Here is a 23,834-nt window from a genome sequence, read left to right on the forward strand (position 1 = left end):
CATCTTAAGCATGCTAGTTCAGTGTTGTAAGGTTAGGTTAGTGTTGTTCCATAGTCTTACCACTAGGTTGCACTACAGACCTATTAACCCTTTATTGCTGCAAATAAATACATCCACACAACACTTTAGACTGACTTTAAAAAGAAGCATTTAATATTTTTCCATGGGAACACAAATGAAAGACTCAAACCAGCTGAATCGTAACCCTGTTTGGTTTGATTTAATAGTAACATGCTTTAACATGGGAGCAGTGATATTGATTGACCAACATGGAGATGTCTTTTGGAAAAATTCCTTTTTAAAAAGTGATATTGATTGATGTTCTGTTTTTTAACTTCAGTTTTTCCAGTTATCGTTAACTTAAGCCAAAGGTAAAACCATTTACTATTTCTGTAGATTGTAGCTATGATGTCTTTTAAAGGAGAAAACCAGGGCAACCTGGCAATTTCTGTAGTAGTTTCTTCCTCATTCTGTATTGTAACACCAAGATCAGTGTCCCTCCCTAAATTTATGCACTGGGGTATCTGACCATGTGTATAATCTCAGTGTTTTGAGGTTACACTGTCACAATTGGAGGAGCTCTCACTATAAGATTTGTGAGAATATTGTATTCTGGGACTTCTGGTGAAGGTATGTTACAGTAATAATGTGCCGTGGCATGGACACTGGTATATAATTTCTTTGTATCTTAAGTGCAAGGAAAACTGCTGCAGGTTAATGGTTGAGGTGGACAGGATGAAACATTCCAAATGGCTGCATAGGAAATGTATGATCAGGTGCAATAACCTCAGTACTGTACACTTAATATGAATTTTCTCTGTTTCAGGTTACTGAGATCCAGCCTTCAGTTCCTGAATTGTCCATCGTATTTGATAGCAAGTTTAAAGAATCTGTACCAACATCTAAACATGTGATGACTGTGGATAAAAATTTTTTCCCTTCACCTATATTTCATACGATGGGCCCCATAGGGCAACCACCCCACCAAATCCAGAGCTCTGATGTTGGGAGGCAAACCTTCGACTCACATTCTACCGAGCCTTCTCCAAGGCAATTTTCAAACCAGTTAAAGCAGAGAAATCCAGCTTTAAAACCTTGCAAAGGAATGCGGTCTCCAGCACAACCGCAACCCAACTGCATTTCAGCAGGATCTCAATCAAGAAAGAGCTTTGGATCCTCTTCTCCTTCAACCCCTTGTAGTGAATCCTCCCCGAACACATCTGCACATCAACTTGGAGCTCATTCTGAAAAGCACTTAACAGTCAATGATGCTGTACAAAGAAAAGGAGAGCTTCCCTTGAATGAACCTGATTTTAAGCAACGTCCTTTAACTCCCCAGCCTCCCTGGCCCAACAGTGGTTTTTCATCTCCAAACTTGAGAAAACCAGTGGAGCTTCAGATACCTGTTCAGGGTCCACCTTGTTGTCTTCCCTGTGTCTGCAGCTGTCCGCTACATAGCCATATACAATACAGTCCAAACATTTGGCAAGGGATGTGTAAAATGAGTTCAAGTCAGACACCTGAAATCCAGTCAAACCTTTCCCAGGAGAGTACACAATTGATGTTCCATCAAAACATAGAATGTACAAATTCTGGTTGTAATCAAGTATATACCACAAGTAGCCCTATTAATCTAGGCCATTATGGAATAATGGGAAACTGTTCTCCCCTTGGTGATAATGTGTCACCTACAATAAGAGTTTCCTCTTCAACGGATCCTGGTAACGCACAGTCCCATGCAGTGTGTTCAGCTTGTGTGCACACTCCTCCGCCAAAAATGGGACTGGAGAATGGAATGATGGGATTATCTCCAGATATTTACAGAATCCTTACTCAGCAAGATAGACAGCTCAAGATGTTACAGGCTCAGGTTTGTTGGGGTACTTCTGTAATCTCATATTAATCCATAATTTTATTTAGCTTCATTACCTGAACATAACCTTTTCGCATTCTATATATTATACAATGTTGACAGATTAAAGCTTGATTCTTATGTGTATACTTCTCAAAGTTTGGTCTCCCTGTAGCAAGTAGAAAGAATAAAAATGTGTGCTGTCCTCCTGGATTCTGCCATATGAAAAAGCACTATTTTCAGATTTGCTAGATCTGGCAAGTTTACTAGTCATGAACCATAAGCTTGTTTGGAATGAAGATCACTACAGAGGGAAAGCCCACTAGATTTTTACTTGGTGAGGCATACAGTGTTCATAGCATTTTTATTTGCTGTTCTCTGCTCAGTTTCTTGCATTCCATTCTTATTGAATGGTAGCTTAAAAGAAGGCATAGTTCTGTATGCATAAGAGGCAAATTGTTGACTGATACTTACTGCACTAATTATTTGTCCTGTTTTTTATTAACTTGGCAGTATTTAACACTGATCTTGCATGGTTACAGATTCAACGTCTTTTAGAAGCGCAATCTCTTCAGTCCTGTTCTACCAAGTCTATAACAAACAGTGGCATACAGTCTGAGAAGCAACTAGAATTTGTTGCCATGGAAACCCAGTCCTCTCCAGGGTTACACATGAAAAAAAGTGTCAGCATTGCAGTGAGCACAGGTAATTGTTCATTGTACACCTTCTTGAAGTGACATTGCTATAACTCAGCAGTGAGAAAATGTCAGGTGCAGGAGCCATTTTGGATCTGTTTGTAGGCTGCTACACTATCTCCTGTTTGGTCCTGCAGAACACTCTGCTACCAAACTTGGATCCTGTGATATTCTATTTAGTCGCACATCTGCACTCTTTGGCATTTTCCTCTTTTTAGTGTAAATGTACACATTGTATAATCATACCACATAACTAAGGGCTGCATTGTTTATTATTTTAAATGCTATAATTGTCTCATAGCCCAATCCTAGGCATGTCTATTCAGAAGTAAGTCCCATTGTGTTCAATGGGGCTTACTTCCAGGAAAGTGGGTATAGGATTGCGGCTGGGTAGCCTAATCCTGAGCTGCCCGGAGCTCCCAGGCTCAGCGGCTCCACAGAGGGCTCTCGCTGGATCCTGCGCCTCCCACGCTACTGCAGGAGGCACCACTGGAGAAGTAAGGACAGCAGCCCTGCAATGGGGCTACTCACTTTAGCGGCGACCAAAAGGTCGGCGCTAAAGTAAAGGCACTTGTGGAGGACGTGCAGCCCTCCACAAGTGCCTTGGATCCTGTGGAGCTCATCTCCCCGGACACGCCTCCTCCACGCCCCCACCACCCATTCCGAGGCCTGGCAGTCCAGGAGACTGCCAAGCTGCAGAATCCAGGTGACTGCCGCACGCTAGCCCAGCACCAGTGGGAACCCGAAGGCGAGCTCTGCAAAAGTACCTTATGGCACGTTTGCGACTGTGGTCCTCAGCACGGACCTCAGGACTGGGCTCTAAAGCAACTAACATGTCTGTGTTGTCTATTAGCAAGTCCAGTATAATCTCTAATTTTAAAATGCTGTAAAACACAAAATGCAAGCTTCCCACCTTTGGCTTTGTGACTTATCTCATGCCAAAGCAGCATCTCTAAAAAAGGTCACAGTAACCTTAAAACAGTTCAGCCTGAGGTGATATCAACAGTTTGTCTTGAGGGTTCCTGCTAGGTCCCAAACTAGATCTTCCAAAGTTTATTTGCAATATGTGATCACAGATCAAGCTTTGAAATTGTCCAGGAGGGCTATTTTAATAATGTACTGTCAGCTGTTTAACAAATCAATATTGCATAGCATATTGAAAAATCTAGCAACAAAAGCAGAGGTTCTTGTGGCACCTTAAAAACCTACCCAGTTTATTTCTGCATAAACTTTCAGGGGCTACAGTCCACTACACCAGAAGCATGAAATGAAATTCCCAGTAGGTAGGGTGTGAGGGATATGGGGGATGGGGTTTAAACAGCAAGAAGAAATCAAGCAAAGCTGATCTTGTAACCAGTTTAAAAGTATGCAAGGTAAACACAATGACAACTCACAACTGATGATCTCATAGCAATGTCAACTTTATAAAGGAACCAGAAGTTCCTTTCCTGATTAAGACCTCCATCTATGAAGGCTGCAGGAGGGTACACCAGCCTGCTGGTGTAAAAGAGTGGTCTCCAAAGTCAGGACAGCTACGCAGTGCAAAAAGCCTTCCTGGCATGATCAGAGCTTGCCATTCCGCCAGGAAGTCTACTCTATCTTTAGCACCAGTCTCCCCCAAAGTTCGTGCTGCTCAGCCACTTCTGCATTCTACCATCCCAGCAGGCTTTGCACCCGGATTTCTAGGCAGAAGCAACTGGGTGGCGCAAGTTTTGGGGGAGATTGGTGCTGAATTCCCTGCAGGATCCCCTGCAGAATTGTAAGCTCCGTTCACGTGGAGGAATTTTAACAGGCACTGGATCTGGCCCATGGGCTGGGGTTTGACACTTTCTGGTGTAGATGGTCGACAGCTCCTAGAAGAGCCCCCCCAAAAAAATTTAGTAAGGCTACTGGCACTGCATGCTATACAGGTCCAACCTTCTTATACATGGATTTTTATACACGAACTTGAGTCAACACAAATGGCCACTGCAGATGAGAAGGAATGTGCTGATCCCTGGAGAAGGGGAAAAATGGATCCCTGTTGAAATTGCAGTTTAAAAAACTGCTTTCTCTGTTGTAGAGACAATTATGCAAGCGATCTCCATTCTTCAACTGAGCCAGGCAAGGGCAGGGGGTCCTTTGCATTTCTAAATGCTGACTGCCTCTCTGCAACAGTAAGAAAAGCTGTTTTTAAACCACAATTGTAAAGGGACACTTATTTTTTTTTAAACTGCTTTTATTTTATCAGCAGCAAGTCCCAGAATCAAAACCTTGCAGATGTCAAGGCAATACTTGATTCAATTAGGAGCAGTGGAGGGGCAAGAAACCTGGAAGTGGGTCTTTAAATCTATTTTTCCACTGGTTTTTTTTTTTACAGTATTTATATACTGCCTTTCTTGGTCTTTATTCAAGACTTTATTCAAGGTGGTTTACATAGGCAGGCTAATTTAAATCCCTGGAGAGATTTTTACAATTGAAAGAAGGCTCTATCTTTCAAGAGCCACAACAAATTCAGATGTTTCGTTCTGATCTGGCCTCCATCCTCCCATGCTCAGAGCAGATGGAAATAGCTTGGCTCAGCTTGTCAGCTGCTTCAAGGTCCCACGGTGCCGGTGGCCTCAAACTGGCGACCTTGTGGATGTTATCTTCAGGCAAATGGAGGCTCTACCCTCTAGACCAGACCTCCTGCCCTTTTTTCCACAGATTTTTTTTTATCCACTAAGTTTTGGAACGGAACCCCATTGGATGACAAGGGATGACTTGTATAAGGCCAACTAATGCTTTCTTCCTGTTTGACTTTCTTGTTCAGGTGCTAGTTTGTTCTGGAATGCCCCCTTGGAAAATAGCAAAGAATCTGCAAAACAAGATGATGTTGAGATTTCTAATGAAGATATTAATATTTCTATGAACACAGAAAAGAACAGGAGTCAGACAAGCATTGCCTCTTCATTAAAAGCTGTTGATATACCCAGCTTTGTTGACAGTATCCATGTTATAGAAGTAGAACCTGGTCAACTCTGTGCTGGAAACTGGTAAAATTTTTGAATTGAAACTACTTCCTGTTGTCTTTCCATGATCTTTGTATACTAATTCTTTTTAATGTCTTAGCATAGTTAATTACAACACCAGTCAAACTGGACAGTTCCACAGATGTAATCTTTTTGGGGGTAACTCTCTAGGAAGCATGCATATGTGTTTGCATATATACACTAATATGCATGTGTATAAAACTGCATAATTTGTGTGCACTAATCTTAATTTTCATAACATTTTCTTCATTATTAATATGTGGAAGCTGCCACTGAGGTGTTGGGTATTCTGATAAAAATTTCCCAGGTATTGATTTGAACATAACATTTAAACACTAACTTTTTCTAATTGCTTATTTCAGTTCAAGAACTCCTAACACCTACTCCTAACTGTAGGGAAAACGTCTGAGATATTTACTTGCAATATAACATGACATATTTTTAAATTTTGTTCATTAAATAAAAGTCAAATATTCTAAATCTGAACTCAGTCTTTTTAGGACATGGAAAAATTTTTCCAGTTCAGAATATTCTAGAAAACCCACATCACTATGTGGAAGCAATTGATTTTGCAATATTTCAACTAGTTTTTGACTTGGTGGTATATAGTTCCATGCCTGCTTGCCTTATCTACTGCCTCTTTCCTGCTATATTTGTGCCAGGGAAATAGACCGCAGTTGGTGGTGTGGCTTGACTGAGCTGAATTGGTCTAGAAATACCATTAGTGCAGAATAGGTCTTGTTTGTGCATAATTTACAGCACTATCCCATACATGTCTGTTGAGAAGTGTTCCTTTGAGTTCACTGGAACATATGCCCAGGAAAGTGTGTGAGGGATTTTAATTAGTTGCATTAAATCTACACTTGAATTTGTGTGTTCAGTCTCAGAATAAGCCATTTTTGTTGCATATCATATTAGAACTGATATTTTAGATGGAGCTTGGTTTAAGAGAAGCCAACGGGGAGAGTGCAGGTGGTGATGATAAAGCAACTAAAATGGTCTAGAAATCTAGTTGTCTGTAGCACAGTTTACATACAGAGGCTGCCTTGCCATGCCTTAAACAATCCCAAATGGGAGCCCACAGAGAATTCTCCATGTGGCTAAATGTTGCAGACAACTGACCCTTGACGTGGCTGGAATCTCACTGCAGTAAATTTAAGTGGAGGCAGCACAAACTGCCATATGAATTGACCCTAAATGCATTCATTTTATGTACCCACGTTCATTTCATGCTGGTGTAATTGGATTGCTTATCCTGTGGAGCTGGTGAACTGTAAAAATGTGCATGCTTTATGGCACCAATCTAATATGCGACTTGAGTTCGTCTTTTGGATAGTAAGCTACAGTAGAGTTTTCATGGACAGAGTAATAACTTGTTACTATTTAAACAACCCCTTGATAATATTTCAGTCCCTCTTGCCAAAGTGACTCTTCAGAAGTTTCACTTTATTTTTTTTGTGCTGAGAATGATGAAAAATCACCTCCCTAGCAGCAATTGATAACCTCTATTGACTACCTGGCACAGTACATGATTTAAATCTTATCTCTTTCGGCATACACAATTGATTGCTTTGAGCACCAGTATTTTCCTTATAATCTACATTGTTTTAGGGGTCACCTTATGACCTAGCTGGCTTTTTGATATGCATTACCTGTATTTTTAACCTCTGCTATTAAAAACATCAGCATGGGGATTTGTTATTATCTGCAAATATACTTTAAACCTCATTTAATTAAGGGATGATCTTTACATTCTGTTTAGTCAGTGTACAATAATGCACAGTTTGTTGCATTGGTCCAGGTTTCTTCACCCATTTAGGCTATGGTGATATATTCTCCCAGTACTTTATAGCAATTTATTGTTTCGCCAGCTAGTGGCATCACTGTCATTTTCTATATAGAATATTGTTGAACAAACATCATTAATGCCTTTTAGATATTGTCTTTGCAGTTGCTGATGCCATTTCATAAACTTAGTGTCAGGCTTTTGTTTAGATTATGAAGCATTTCATATTAAGTGCATAATCATAAAATGTAAATCTGCATACAGTTGATATTTATGTATCAAATCTTATCAGCTTTCATGACACATTCAAGAATTGGTGTCGAGTCCTGGGCTCAACGCGCTGGCTCATATGATGCAGCTTGCCTGTACATGCTAAAGAACTAGGGGCTTAGCTTAAAATGCATCTTTCCTCTCCCTTCCTGAAAGACAAGTTATTGATATAAAAGAATGGATGATGTGTTAATCTTGGGTTAACTAACACCCTATTCTTGTTACTCTCTTTGTAGCAGCAGACAAATTACCACAGAGTTGGCCCCAACTTCAGTACTGGGTGAAAGCGTTAGCATGTGCTTACAGACTAGGCCATCAGAGGGACCTGTCGGCCATCTGGTAGCAAGTAACGAACAACATGTTGATTCGGTGCTAAGTGCTCCACCAGATGATCGGAAGTTTTACCAAGATATTTTAGTAAGTTTTCATGGGTGGCTTCTCAGTTAATAATCTTATTTAACCTGACTCTTCTAGTGCCATTTTCATGGAGAACTATACTTCCTCCCCTGAGTTACAGTTGTCTGGGTTGTGGATGGTTGTGTCAATATTTTCATGTTGACATAATGTCTCTTGTACCATGGACCCCATATCTGTGGATCCTGTATCCGCAGTTTCAGGTATCCACAGATGTGGTAGTCTCCCTCCCCGCATGCCCATTAAATCAGTTTTTAAAGTTACCAGGGCAAAAATTGGCTTGGTTGAACAAGCCAATTTTTGTTCCAGTAACTTTTTAAATGATTTATGGGGGGCATTAAATTACTTTAAACACTTACTGGGGTGCCTTGTTTAAAAGGCTGCCTTTGCAACCAGGAAAGGAACAACTGTGAGGTCTTCCTGTTGACCTCACTGGTGTACTCTTTAACCATTCCGGCTGCTTAAAGAGAACACCACCTCCTCCTCTTTAAGCAGCCGAAATGGTTAGCGTACACCAGTGAGGTCAACAGGAAGACCTCACTGTTCCTTCTCTTGGCTGCAAAGGGCAACCTGTTTAAAAAAGAAGGCACCCCTAGTAAGTGTTTAAAAACATTTAATGGGTATGTGAAGGGGTGCACAGGGAGTGGGGGCGTTGCCTCTTCACATGCCCATTACATTGTTTTAAGCCATTTCTACCCAACTTTGCATATATACAACAGGGATCAAATGTGTACACCTATGGGCTTGGCAGACATGGGTTAAATACTTATTGGGGCCAAGGTTGGCTTAATTTTGCCCCGTAAGTGTTTAAAATGATGTAATGGGCAAATGAGTGAGCTGCAGGGGTGGGCACAGGCATTGGTGGTATCCATGAGGATGGAACCCCTGCAGATATCGGGGCATGCCTGTAGTGTTTTTGTGCAGGTGCAATAGCACTGGTCTGGCAAGAGTCGACTGTTTTGACCTACATACATTCCAGCTTCCTTATTCTGAACAGAGCCAGTATGCATTTAGGGGACTAATGTATATTGTTACTCTGCCAAAAAAATGATTTGCTTAACAATACTGTGTGTTCCTGTTTTCCTCAAAATAATTGAATCTTGAGGTATGTTCTACTTGTTCTTAATATTCTGTAACTTACTATGTGGCATGTAACACATCTAAACTCAGTGTGACACCTCTGTCTCATAGGCAGAGCTGAGGTGTAATCTGCAAACCTGATTTTGTGCGTGGCACGGGCAGCATTTCTAAGACTGCAGTTCTGTACTTGTATAGATAGCAGTAAGCCCCACTGAACATAATAGGATTTACTTCTAAGAAAATGTGTATAGGGTTGTGCCCTGAAAATGCTACTGTTTTGAAATGACCTGGATTTCAACTTCCTTTCTGGCTGGCAAGAGTAACTTTTGCCTTTAAGACCACACAACTCTATTTCCTAATGTAATTGGTGCCTATGTGCAGTGCAGCTGCTTCCTTCCCTTTTGTGTGCAGATCTACAAGTATGTCTAGACAACACATGATAGCGTCATCTTCACATCATATAGCTTTATTCACCTTGCAGTCTAGATGCTTATTAGACTAATCTCTTTGTGTCTGATTACTGACTACAAATTACTAAGAATCCAAAAACTGTATCCTTAACATGGGAGCTTATCCATTCCTCAGCATTTACTGAATCCTAAAGGATTGTTCTCAAAGGATTGTCCTCAGTATATAACTGCTGAAGGACCATCAACCTGGCAGTGGGATCCTCTATATTGTCCTTCAAGATGTCTGCAATCTTTTTGCCTCTGTCAGTATCTTCAGATTAGCTACAGAAAATTAACATATTTTTGAGAGCTGGGAGCTCACTATACTGAGTGCACACCCACAGTTTCTGCCACACAACCATATAAGCATATGTATGAGTAGTACACTGGAGAGCTTCCATATCCCTAAATTTTTCCATAGCTGGTTTTGTCCATTAGCTGTTCATCTGAAAAGCTAGGTTTTTATTTAGGAGTTGGTTTATACTCTGGAGCTAGTATGATGGGGAGTGGATGGGAATTTAATATCCTCACATAAGTGCTTAACTCATCTTGGTTTTTTTGGGACTTTATCATGCTTGCTGAGTCTCTCATAAACTAACTTGAAGCAAATGCTCCCCAGCTAGTTTTGTTTTGTTTTTTTGCCCTGTCCCCCCCTTCTGCGATTACCAATCTGACCTGGAGGGTTTAGTCTACCTGTGGTATCCTTGGATTATTAGCATACAGTGGGCTACTGTGGTGTAATACCTTAGACTTTGACTAGCTTTCATACATTATCTTTATGTTTTATGTCTGGGTTTTTATAGGGTCAAGTAAACCACTTCTTGAAGGAATCTTCAGAAGAAAGCAGTTACTGTACGAAAGAGGACCTGATCAGCAATGAATGTGCCTCATCCTCAAAAGTGATCAAGACAAAGCAAAGGAACTCTGTACCCAGTTTGGGCCTGAGGGATGAAGATAGTGTTCTAAGTGCAACCTTGAACCAGTTAAGAAACCTTGGAGTGAATTTTGACTCTTCTGGCAAAATGAATAATGCGCACAAAGTAGAGAATGCCAGGTAACTGAAGCAATGGCTTTAGGCAACCTAGAGTCTGAATTAAGGAGCAAGAACCTGTCTTGAAAAGAGACTTCCAAAGTATCAGGAACAGCCCATAGGTTGTTACTTGCTTGATCTGAGTACAGGTCTCCCCAAGGTTCCAAAAAGGGCAACAAAGAGGAATGACTGAATTGGGCAACTTCCCTGTGAAGGAAGGGTTTGCAATCTTTATTCTGGAGGAGAAAAGACGAATGGTAGTTGGGTTAGGTAAATGGGAGCTTTATTATATTTTATAATGAAGAAAGTGAATAGAGATAATTTTTGAAGTTTTCACCAAGACAATTACGTTCTTCTGGAGCTGTTTTACTAGTTTTCTTACCCAATGAGTTGTTAATTCAGGGGAAAGTCTGCTGTCTTCCCCAACACATGTACTAAATAAGATGGTTGATCGTTCAATGTGAAGTGCAGACCAGTTCAAAATGGTCTACATGTTTTGCATGCAGAAAATCACAGATTCAGTACTCCTTACCTTCAGTTAAAGACACCTGATTGAAACGGAGAGCCATGCCAATCATAGACAGTACTGAACTTGATGGACCTGACTTCACACAAGGCAGCCCCTGTGTTCCTCAGATAGCCCAGAGCTCTCAAAAGGGATGGATGAGGACTGTCTGAATGGCAAGGCATATCTGGTTGTAGCTGTTGTATATGTAGGGTGGAATTTTGAGGCTTCCAAAAGCATATCTGTCAACACAGGTCTTTAAAAAATATGCTGCCCTGAACTTGAATAGTAAGATAGGGTACAGATATTATAAACTGTAATAATATCATGCAATATTTCCTTTTAGCTACAAATTGCAGGTATTTCCTTAGTCTTGATTATGACTGTACATAATTGTCTCCCATCTAACAAATGGCATCAGCAAAGCGTGCCACTCAGGAAATTACAGCAGAAAGTTATGTCAGACTTCTTGCTCTATGTAAAATGCCATACAGAAGGATGATGTGTATAAATGAAAAACATTTTTAAATTCCCTTTGCAAATCCATTAGCTCAAGCCTGATCACGTTTTGCAGCTGTATTCTCATAGCAAAGCAATTTTTTTCCTATCACTTGACATTGGATGTCAAACTTTTCTAATGTACAATATTCAACTAATAGCAGGCAGATGCTTAGTAAGACTTGTACCTTGCTGTCCAACAAGGAGGAGTTTCTATAAATCCTGTTAAAAGGATTGTGTAAAACTGGGCTTCTCAAACTAAGGTGTCACGATGCCCCAGCCTGAGGGCCCTGGACTCTGACCAGTTAAGTAGGGGGAAGGGAGAAGCAGTGACACGATCCCCAGGATTGTGTCACTCAAGGGGCTGCAGGGACTTGCATATACTTACCGGTCCCAGCAGCAGAGTCCTGGGGGTGCGGGGAGCCCTGTGTGAGCATCTGCAGGGCTCCCCAGCCTTCTAAAAGTGAAAGCACAGCAATCAGGCTTCACCTCCGCAAAACCAGAAGTGGAGCATGATTACTGTGCTTTCACTTTCTGGAGGCTGGGGAGCCTCCAGAAAGTCCATACAGCCCCCTGAGCAACATGATCCTGGGGATTGCGTTGCTACCTTCCCCACTCCCTCACAAAGACTTGGCTCTCAAACCCTCTGGGAGAATTTGAGAACCACTGGTGTAAACAATTGTTCGGAATGGTATGTTAGAATGTTGCCTAATACTATACCTGTCATATAATACTTCATGCCATGTGATTCTGGCTAAACTCTTGTATTTCCTTTTATGTGACTCATAGTTCTGCCAGTTCATGAATGGAGCTCCATGAAGGTGTTATGATACATTTGTATTGTATTACATTTTTCACTTTGTGGAAACCCTTTTTAAGCAACAAAAAACTTCTAGTGAGTCCTTTGTTTTGTTCCAGAAGCGACCAAACTCCTTGGGTGTTGCTAGCCTCTAGTTGTCTCGAGCAGAACATGAACATGGGGCTGGTTCATACAGACAGACCAGTCCTCTGCACAGCCTGTTCCATTGGGATCACATAGACATTTGTGCACTGGGAACAAACTACTTTGCTACAATGTGCTGATTACTGAATTCACAGCTAGTCTGGACATGTGATGGAAGTGGCTCATAATTTCATTTCTCCATGCAATTCTAGATCCAGGAAACACCGAGGCATAGCACAGACACCAAACAGCACCCTGTATGTGTAGACTTGGCAATTTTGTGACCTGATGGCTCCAAGTGTGTTGAATAAGTTGTACACTATCTTGATATTTACATAAAGTTTTAACTTGTGCTTTCTTTTGCTTTCTCCTAGTATACTAGCCTGTATTAATCCTGAAGCAGTAGTTCCAGGGCTAAACTACATCTCTTTTGCTAATGTTGGCATGAGTGGCATAACTCCAAATGTTGCAGACCTAAGTATGGAGGCAAATGCTATTGCCCTCAAGTACCTCAGTGAAAGCCAACTCTCACAGCTGTCTCTGAGTCGCTCAAGCCAAAAGAGTTCCATGGATTCATCTATACAGACTCTCCTGCACTCCAATACAGACAAGAGTTTGGTGGGCTTTGGTTTAATTTCTCCAAGCAATATGTCTTTTGCAACCAAGAAGTACATGAAGCGATATGGACTCTTACAAAACAGTGATGGCAGTGGTGATGATGAAGAGGAGCAGCAGACTGATAGTCATAGGAAAGGAGAGGGCTTGGAACCTGTTCTACAACTGAATCTAAACCCTACTCTAGATGGTTTTACCTGCAGGAAAGGGCCTTCTGAAAGAACTAGCGAGGGACAACTTTCTGGTAATCTAGTGCAGTGTGAAACCAAACTATCTAGAGATCATATATTAAATTCGGAGGACGCTTTATTAAGAAATGTTACAAATGCAATCCTTCCCCTCAAAATCCTGCAGCCGTCAAATGAAAGTTCGCATCCATTTCTTAAAGACTCGCAAGCAAAAATAAAACTTCTTCCTGGCAAATCTGAGTTCACACAGCATGCTGACAAAGAGAATCTAGATGTTCGCATTGTACCTGAAGCTCCAATTTTTGATCATTTAAACCAAACAGATAACATAAATTCTGTAGGTACTTTTCTTGATGTACATCAACTCAGACAATTACCAAAATTATTCTAACCTACCTATGTGGTTTTTTAAAAAAAACTGTAACCCCTTTGTAGGGCTTGAGCTTCCCTCAATAAAATTGAGAGAAGCCAGTGCTTAGGTTCTCAAAAAAACATGCTTTGGAAATAACCCAAATGGGAAGGGGCCAATCCAGTTGCTTAATATTATGGTTTGGCTGTTGAATTAAATAATTGTTGGCACCTTTATCTCCCTCCAGGCATGTTTATATTTCAGAAGGTCAGTGACTGCTATCTAGGCATAATTGTACATATACCTGTGTGCTTTGGGCAGAAATTGGATTCCTGAATTAAATAGGAATACTTTGTCAATTAAGACAAGATTTTTTTTAAAATTAAAGCAGCTTTCTTGAGTCTGTCCAAGCATTAGTGTAATGCACTTCATTTTTCAACCCAGATTTTTATGCAAAAATGAAATGAAATTACTTGTCAACAAATGTGATCATGAAACACAAAATAAGGTCAGAAAATTTCACCTATCGTCAGCAATGCAATATTTATTTATGTTAAACTGTTTTTATTTTAACTCTAGCACTTTGAGTGTCTAAATAAAATGTGCTTGTCTGTTTTTGTACTATGCAAAATTGTAAAACTCAGGGTTTTAAGAAAAATTAAACCTTACCTTTTGCTTTACTTCATTTTTATCTACAAACTAATCAGGGAGAGTTGTTTCCTAGCTCTACTTTTCTTAGCTGAAAAGAACATACTATAAAACTTGTAAATATTGAAAAGAAAATTCAGCAGTCCTATGTGATTGTAATAAACTTAGCTGTGTCTCTTGCTCCTTATATGGGCACAAGCCTAACCTGTGCTGGTACAGCAAGGCTGTAGTGGCCTGTACTGCATCCAGCAGGAGTTAGGAGCAGGCTGAAGGTCACCAAGTGAAGGGGGACTGAGGGATGCTTGTGTTCAAAGGGATAGAGGTGGGGAGAGCTTTGGAACTACTTATGCTCGCGGGGCAGCTGCCACTAACTCCCTGGTGCCTAAAGCTGCCTACTTCTTGGTGGAAGCTTTCAAGGCATTAACATGACCTTCTTTCAAGCCCATGGCTACCTGTCCTTTACAGATTCTTTTCACAGAAAACTGCCTTTCTAGTGGGAATAATATCAGCTAGATGGGTGTCTGAATTGGCAGATTTTTCTATAACTAGAACCTGTGTCTGTTTCAGGAGGACAAGGTGGTTCTCCACACCAACCTTATCTTCCTCCTCAAGGTTAATTCTGTGTTCCTCACAGATCTGAAGAGATTGAGTCATGCATGGGTAGCGTGAAGGACCACCAAATATGTATAGGGTAGGGAGTGGTGTATGAGAATGGGAGAAACGTGGTAGGGTATTTCATTCTGGGGGAAAATGAAGTAGCTGGTCCTCATAGGCAAATACTTTATCTGAAGAATTTGTGTTTAAGGCACGGAAAGAAGTGCCATCTCACTGTACCAGTCATACCTGATCCACAGCAGAGGTTTACCTACTCCTGTAGTTCTCAAACTTCAACCCAGGACCCACTTTTTAGAATGACAATCTGTTGGGACCCAAAGTGATGTCATTCACCTGTAAGTGATGTCATAGCCAGAAGTTATAATCAAACAGGAAAATTTTTTAACCATCCTAGGCTGCAATCCTATCCACACTGACCCAGGAGTAAGCCTCCTTGACTATCATTGTTAAAAACATATACATTGAGGCCTGCTAAAAGTACAGATCTCTTCAAATGCAGTCACATACCATAGTGGTATTAAGTCTAATATACTAAAAATAAGATATTGAAATAAATGGGGACCCACCTAGTGTGTCCCAACCCACAGTTTGAGAAACAGTGACCTACTCCATTATGCAAATATGCTGGAGACGCACCAAAAAATTAGCAGTTGTGGAATGCTGGGGGAGGAAGCAGGGTAGAAGAGAGGTGGGACTGGTGGAGTTCCACTCCACCAGAGCCTGAGCCTCCATGTCAGATCCTCCACCTAACACAGAAACTCTTGATTCTATGGCAACCCAAGGGCTTACTTGCCTTACTTCCCCTTCTCCCAAGTTGCCACCAGTGTTACCCAGTTAGCTCTCAGGATGCTGTTGCTGTGCAAGGAGGGAGAGAATGTGAAAAGGATGCCCCTGCTTGTAAGCATAATGTTTTGAGAAGGGACCTAGGCCCAAAGCAGCTGGGGTGCAGCTTTTGTTATTTCCCTGGACTGCTACTCATATAGCTAATATATCCCAAATATATTAAGTCAGAATATGGAGATTGTTTGCAGAAGTGCTGTCAGAACCAAATGCCCCTGAATGCTTTAAATCAAAGTCTAATTTAGACCTTTGGTCTTTAACCAGTTTTTAAGAAATTTAGCCTAGAATTTGAAAGTGTTTGCAGGTCATCCTGTGTGTTGGGTGAAAAGGCTCCATGCCATGGTTTGACTTGATTTTTTAAAGGACAAAACATTGCATGTTGATGAAAGGGTCAGCCCAATGTGGGGCAGTGAAAAAGACCAATTCTGTGCTTGGGATCATTAAAAAAGAGATTGAGAATAAAACAGCCAATATCATAAAGCCATTGTACAAACCAATGGTAAGGTCACATCTGAAGTATTGAGTACAGTTCTGATCTCAAAAAGGATATAGTGGACTTAGAAAAGGTGCAGAAGAAAGCGATCAAAATGATTACTGTGCTAGGGAACCTCCCTTATGAGGGAAGTCTACAGCATTTGGAACTCCAGTCTACAAAAAAGGTGCTGGGGAGGGGGGGGGGACATCATTGAGATGGACAAAATTATGCAGGAAAAGGATAGAGAGATGTTTTTTCTCTCTCATACAACACAACCAGGGGACATCCACTAAAACTGAGTGTTGGGAGAGTTAGGACAGACAAAATATTTCTTCACCCAGCACGTAATCACCGCAGACACCTGCCCATAAGTCGACCCCACAGATAAGTCGAGGGCAGGTTTTGAGACAAAAATCATGGAATTTTCTATGACCCTTGGCTAAGTCGATGGTTAAACTTAGGGGGGTGTCTGACTGTAGTTTTGTCTGATTTTACTGGAGGGCAGATCCTGAAAAACAGCCTACCACTAATTGTTACCTAAGAACTGTAGTCTCTAATTTATTAAAAACATAGTAAAAGATTATAAGATACATTTTTATTCTTTTTAAATTCTGGTCTTCACCACCTTTTTGTAAACACTATCAGAGTAAGTGCACTGTAAACTACATACCAGTAGAACAGTGGTTCCCAACCTGGTAGTCATGTACTCCAGGGACACTCAACAGGACCTTTAGGGGTACTTGAAAAAGAATGGCATAATGGCAGAAAATGGCAGGTCATGCTCCAGAATGCCTTGCAAGGACCAGCAAGGCAGGAAGGGAGGTAGCTAGTTGGTTGTGAAAGCCCCACCAATAGCTAGTTTTTGGTCATCAATTCATCTATGAACCAGTGATTGAAAACCAGCACAGTAAAAAAACTGAAACAGTATGGAAAGTGATCAATCACCCAGAATTTCTCAGCACACTTCTGGTGCAAAGCAGTGCAAAGGCAGAGTCTTCTGTACTTCAAACAGATAAAAAGAGAAAACACTGTGAAATACATAAAGTCTGGGCTTTCATATAGAGGAGGGCTTGTATTATTACAAACATTTTGCTAATATGAAGGGTACAATTTATGGAAAAGGGCTGCCAAGGGATATGCAAGTGGAAAAGGTTGGGAACCACTGCAGGAAAACCATGAATCAAATCCACCTTTACGATGTCAGGTGTATTAAGCCAGAAGCTCTACATACAACATACAACCCATAACACATAACTGGGAGTGTGCAATTCAATTCACAGCAGAGAGATGCAGCTGCATATATTTGCAAACCTTTTTACTCAGAAGTAGACCCTCTGCTTTTCATGGGTGTTATTCTTAAGTAAGGATGCATTGAATTGAATTTCTGATTGAAAGGAAGATCCCATCCTGGTGCTGAAAAACAAGACTTCTGCCAAATGCATTTGCAAAAAGGAACCAGGTTGCAGTAGCGAAAGGGAATGGAGGAGAATAAAAGGTTAACCTTGACTGGAATTTCCCAGGAAAGTTACTATAGAACAGACATTTTCAATCTTTTTCAGCTCACAGCACACTGTCAAGTCACTAAAATTGTCAAGGCACACTCCCAGTTTTTTACTTACATTTAATTACTACTATTACAATTATTTTTTAATGAATATAATTAATACAATTAAATCATTACATGACAAAGGGCACAATCCTAACCAGGTGTACTCAGAAGTAAGTCCTATTTTGTTCAATGGGGCTTACTCTCAGGAAAGTGTGGTTAGGATTGCAGCCAAAGTCTGGGGGGGAATGTGCCTGTGGGACTTACTTCTGAGTAGACATGCCTAGGATTGGGCTTTTGGTTGCACTCTTTTTTCTCAAATACAGGAGCAGGCAATTGGCACTTCTCTCTCCTCCTCTCCCCCACCCCACCCCCTCCCTCCCTCAGGCACATTCCCCCCATCTCATAATTGCAGTTAGCACCTCTCCTACTGTCCCTCCCCTCACTGATCCACTCCTTCCAAAGGTCCAGAATCATTTGCCTCACATTCTGTCCCCCATTGCCTGCTCCTGTAGTTCAGAAAAAAAGCCCAATCCTAGGCATGTCTAAAGCCCAGCTCAGGCATGTCTACTCAGAAGTAAGTTCCATTATAGTCAATTGGGTATACCCAATCCACAATACATTGGATTGGGTATACCCATCCCAATACACAGTCCTGGAACATACTGGAATCCCTAGCATGTATGCACTGCTGAAACAGAGACGCCTGCGTTGGCTAGGTCATGTTGTGAGAATGGATGATGGCCAGATCCCAAAGGATCTCCTCTATGGAGAACTCATGCAAGGAAAGCACCCTACAGGTAGACCACAGCTGCGATACAAGGACATCTGCAAGAGGGATCTGAAGGCCTTAGGAGTGGACCTCAACAAGTGGGAAACCCTGGCCTCTGAGCGGCCCGCTTGGAGGCAGGCTGTGCAGCATGGCCTTTCCCAGTTTGAAGAGACACTTGGCCAACAGTCTGAGGCAAAGAGGCAAAGAAGGAAGGCCCATAGCCAGGGAGACAGACCAGGGACAGACTACACTTGCTCCCAGTGTGGAAGGGATTGTCACTCCCGAATCGGCCTTTTCAGCCACACTAGACGCTGTTCCAGAACCACCTTTCAGAGTGCGATACCATAGTCTTTCGAGACTGAAGGTTGCCAACAGCCAGGTATGTCTACTCAGAAGTAAGCCCCATAATAGCTTACTATTAGGGCAGGAGGTCTGGTCTAGAGGGTAGAGCCTCCATTTGCCTGAAGATTAACATCCACAAGGTCGCCAGTTCGAGGCCACCGGCACCGTGCGACCTTGAAGCAGCTGACAAGCTGCAGCTGAGCTGTTCCATCTGCTCGGAGTGTGGGAGGATGGAGGCCAGTATGTTAAACCAGATCGGAGTGTAACATCTTGTATGTAGTGGTTCTTGGAAGAAAGAACCTTCTTTCAATTTGTAAAAATCCCTGCGTGGATTTAATAAGCCTGCCTTGAATAAAGTCTTGAATAAAGACCAAGAAAGGCGGTATATAAATACTGTATATTATATTATTATTATTATAATAGTCAAGAGGGCTTACTCCCAGGTAAAGGAGGATCGGGTTGCAGCCTTCCTCTTGCTCACAGCAGGAGATGCACATTCTCTCCCCCATTGCCTGCTCCTGTAGTTCAGAAAAACGCCCAATCGTAGGCCTGTCTACTCAGAAGTAAGTTCCATTATAGTCAATGGGACTTACTCCCAGGAAAGTGTGGATAGGATTGTGGCCCAACGCCCCTCCTCTGAAAAGTAAATGCGAGACAGGGAGGATCGATTTGGGGAGCTGCAGGCAACTGTGGCAAGAAAAAGGAACTTCAGCCAGCCCATTCTTAGGCTGGTAGCCTCAGCAGACGAGCTGGCTTCGTACCTGATGCTGTGTGGATCAGGAAGATCAGGTTGCAGCCATAATAGTCAACAGGGCTTACTCCCAGGTAAAGGAGGATCAGGTTGCAGCCTTCCTCTTGCTCACAGCAGGAGATGCAAAGCGGCTGCTCCTCCCCCCCCCCCAATACCTCCTGAGAGCCAAAGCAGCAGCTTCTCCCTTCTCTCCTCCCTTGAGGCAGGGACTGCTGCCTGCTGCCTGCCTCCTCTGGCCCCAAGCCAGGCACAGCCTGTGAAAACCGCTGCTATAGAAACAAATGGACCTGCTTTAGCAAGGTCGAAACTGTTCAAAGTTGAAAGACTCTGCCCTCTGATTGACCCAGATATAAGGCGAAGTGAGAATTGGAGCTTGATTACTTGGCAAAAATTTCAGGTACTATACCTGAATATCTGTGGAACTTCTTGCCACAGGATGTGCTGACGGGATCAGGCCTTAGATGCCTCTAAAGTGGGATTGGACAGATTTCTGGAAGAAAAGCCCACCAGAGGTTACAAGCCATGTTGGATACATGAATGCCAGCCGCAAGGGAGTGGCACTCGGATGAAGGTCTCTTGTTGTCTTATGAGCTCCCTGAGGCATTTGGTGGGCCACTGGGAATCAAGAAGCTGGACAAGATGGGCCTTTGGCCTGATCCAGTGGGGCTCTTCTTATGCTCTTATGTGCCAGGCAATTTGGAAGAGCTGCTTGCTCTGAGCTTGGTTTTTCTCTAACAAACGCAGATCTGTCTAAAGTCAGCCTGGACCCTACAGCCTGTTGCTCCTTATGGCAGCTAAGTGGGACCTGGCAGAGGCAAAAGCAAAGCACTCTGCACGTGGTCCAAGGTGCTTGCTTCTTCCCAGGTCCCATACAGTGGGGAGCAGTGCACAACCCCCGGGCCAAACTGTCCCTTCTGAGATCAGCTTCAGCTTCCACCCACCGGGGCCTGCGTGGTCTCCTATCTAGCGCCCCCAGGCAGCCTGCTTCTGTCTTTCCGGTTTCCTGCAGGCTCTGCCTAAAGGAAGTGGCGCTGGTGTTTCTTGGATGTAACTTCAAGCACGAGCGAGAGGGGAGGGCACCAGTCGTGACTGCTCTCGGCCTGGGCTTCCAGCTTCCCACCGACGTCGTGAGAAACTCCTGTCTCCTCCTGGGGAAAGATCAATGATTCCCTGTCTCTGGCACTCCCCCCCCCCCCATCGGCCCCTTCTTTGGATCTCAGGACCTGGGCAAAGACGGATGTTCTTGGAAAGTTGAGTCATAGATATTAGCTCCCCCCCCCCCTGAACGATTAGGGAAATCGTGAGCTCAGAGGACCTTGGATGGGTCGCAGCTTCCTCTCCAACTCCATTGATGCGCATCTGAAGGAACCATTAATTCATTAATTAATTCATTAATTAATTCATTGCAATTTATTAATTGCAAGAAGACTACGTACTGCCTGCTCACATGGAAAAGGAGGACATTTAAGTTCTTTTCCAGGACACGATGCTCAAAAGAGGACATGTCCTGGAAAAAGAGGACCTCTGGTCACCCTAAATAAGCCCCACTGACTATAATTGGAATTACTTCTGAGTAGACATGCCTAGGATTGGGCTCCTAGTTGCGTTTGCTTGGAAGTAAATCCCATTGATTCCAAGTGTTCACCAATCAGAGCTCAGGGTCGCAATATAAACAGCTTAGAGCACAATCCGATGCATGTCTGTTCAGACGTAAGGCTCAGTGATGTCGATGGGACTTGCTTCCAGGATTACAGCCTTCATTGCGGAGAAAGACCCCCATTGACGGGCGGCTTTGCAGGGGCTGCTTAAGACAATCTCTAGTGTAACCTCGATTCTGTGAAATAATGCTTCTTCCTAAAGACTTCCAGAGGTCTGAAGGGCAATTGGTGGCCGCAGTTTAGAATAGTCAAAGCATTGAGTGGGGTGGGGTTGGGTGGGGGGAATCAGGTTGCGGCCCTGGTTCCCCCCACACGGAGGGGGGGCGGCAGTGACGGTTCTATTTCGTGTTAACGGATTAAATGACAGGAACACGGAGTAACTGGTCCTTCTGGAGGGTTCTAAAACTCACTGAGTACTTTGGGACATTTTAATAGGTTCCACTTTGGCTTTGGGATTCTGAATCCTATGCTTCAGCGCAGACCAGACTTCATCATCGTGGAGGGTCCTTGCAGTCGTCCCAACCTAATTGTGCTTGAAGTCCTATGTCCTCATCTGCAAGTCTAGCTCTTGAGTCTAGAGCAGGGGTGCCCAAACCCCGGCCCTGGGGCCACTTGCAGCCCTCGAGGACTGCCAATGCAGCCCTCAGAGAGGCCCCAGTCTCCGATGAGCCTCTGGCCCTCCAGCGATTTGCTGGAGCCCACAATGGCCTGATATAACTGCTCTTAACATGAGGGCGACTGTTTGACCTCTTGCATGAACTGTGGGATGAGGACTCCCTCCACTGCTTGCTGTTTCACATCTGTGATGCAGTAGCGACAGCAAAGGAAAGGCCAGCCTTGCTTTGTGCAAGGCCTTTTATAGGCCTTGAGCTATTGCAAAACCTTCATTCATTCATATAAGTTCATCTTTAATATATACATTTATGTAAACATGTGTAAATTTATTCAAATTTTAAATGTATATTAATTCTCCCCCCCCCCGCCCCCGACACAGTGTCAGAGAGATGACGTGGCCCTCCTGCCAAAAACTTTGAAAACACCTGATCTAGAGTCTAGACGACCTCTCTCTTGAGTCTACCTCTTCTCAGGGCTTTCAGTCAGCAAAAGACGACCCCAGGAATTTGCAAATCACCAGCCGTCTGCTGTGTAAATGCCGAGAAGGAGGTTGGATGACACGCAAAACGGAGACTCAGAGCCAAATCCCAGGCATGACTACTCGGAAGTAAGTCCCATTAGAGTCAATGGGGCTTACTCCCAGGAAAGTGTGGATAGGGTTGGGCTGTCAGGTTGCCATCCTCTCCACACTTACCTGGGAGTAAGCCCCATTGACTCTAGCAGGACTTACTTTCGAGTAGAAGTGCCTGGGTTTGGGTTCTCACTCGCTAACAGCTGAACGAGAAATGTTAGATTGGGTTCAGTGTTCACGCGTTAGTCGATCCACACAGCATGGCTAGATTCGGTACAAAAGGTATCTGGGCGGTGCTTGGAGGGGAAACTGTTCTGGGGGTGGTGGTGGTCGTATGGCACGATCTCTTTTGATTCTTCTGTTATAATTATAACACAGCCTCCAAGTCTGTGGAGGACGGTTCGGTGAACCTGAGAAGGACGGTTCTGGAGTCATCTGCACTGCCTCGCGAGATCAGGCCAAAATGCCACGTGTCTTCACAGTTAACAAACAGCACACCCAATGCTGGACTGATTTCTACCCCATTTATTGAGGGAAAATTGAAATCAAAACAGCCGGCTGTAAGCGACCTGAATTCTGGATTACACATCTCAGCCGCGGATTAGTTACCGCTTGTGTATCTGCTACAACCTGGCAGGATAACGCGAGGCTTCTTTGAGTTATTTCAGTGCTCTCTTGTGAGTGGAAGGAAGACTGGAATCTGAATCGAACCAGGAGTAATTAATCTGAAGTGCCCCAAACTCATTATGAGTAAATTCATTTCATCCGAAATAAGTGAGTAAGGATTCATCCAGACAAATTCCACTCCCACATATTCCAGTGCGGAGTAACAGCTCTACACTTCTATCTACACTTTCCTGGGAGTAAGCTTCATTGATTCTAATGGAACCTACTTCTGAGTAGACATGCATAGGATTGGGCTCTAAAGCTGCAAGCCTATCCACACGTACCTGGGAGTAAGCCCCATTGAATATAATGGGACTTAATCCTGAGGCGACATGCCTAGGCTTGGGCACTCGCTGCTTCTGTCCTGTTTCGATGCAGCTTAGAATGCTCCTGGAACGCAGAAGATGGCATTGGAAGATCTGGAATAACATGTAGTCCTAATGAAGAACGCGACATAACATGTAGTCCTAATGAATGTTCCCTGAAAATCAATAGAAATGCATGCACACATAATAGGCGTTTAGTATCCAGAAGTGGGGGGATCAAAAGATACCTTTGCCTTTTTCCCTTTCCGCCGGCACTTGAGATTTATCAAGACCAAATCAAATGGGGCTTTGATCTTAGACCTCGCCAAACACTTTCCCCTCATC

General features: G+C 43.0%; 1 protein-coding gene across 1 annotated transcript in view; it reads left to right on the forward strand.

Annotated features, from left to right (window-relative positions):
- The window catches only part of STIL (STIL centriolar assembly protein), a 28,009-nt gene extending 13,795 nt beyond the window's left edge, over positions 1-14,214 (forward strand). The window contains exons 11-16 of the mRNA XM_066625070.1: positions 827-1,870; positions 2,395-2,557; positions 5,339-5,561; positions 7,854-8,031; positions 10,361-10,611; positions 12,908-14,214. Coding sequence (XP_066481167.1) covers positions 827-1,870; positions 2,395-2,557; positions 5,339-5,561; positions 7,854-8,031; positions 10,361-10,611; positions 12,908-13,727 — 2,679 coding nt within the window. The 3' untranslated portion in view covers positions 13,728-14,214. The remainder of the gene's footprint in view (positions 1-826; positions 1,871-2,394; positions 2,558-5,338; positions 5,562-7,853; positions 8,032-10,360; positions 10,612-12,907) is intronic.
- Positions 14,215-23,834: the final 9,620 nt, after the last annotated feature.

Source organism: Tiliqua scincoides, chromosome 4 (genome assembly GCF_035046505.1).
Source record: "Tiliqua scincoides isolate rTilSci1 chromosome 4, rTilSci1.hap2, whole genome shotgun sequence".
NCBI classification, from domain to species: Eukaryota; Metazoa; Chordata; class Lepidosauria; order Squamata; family Scincidae; genus Tiliqua; species Tiliqua scincoides.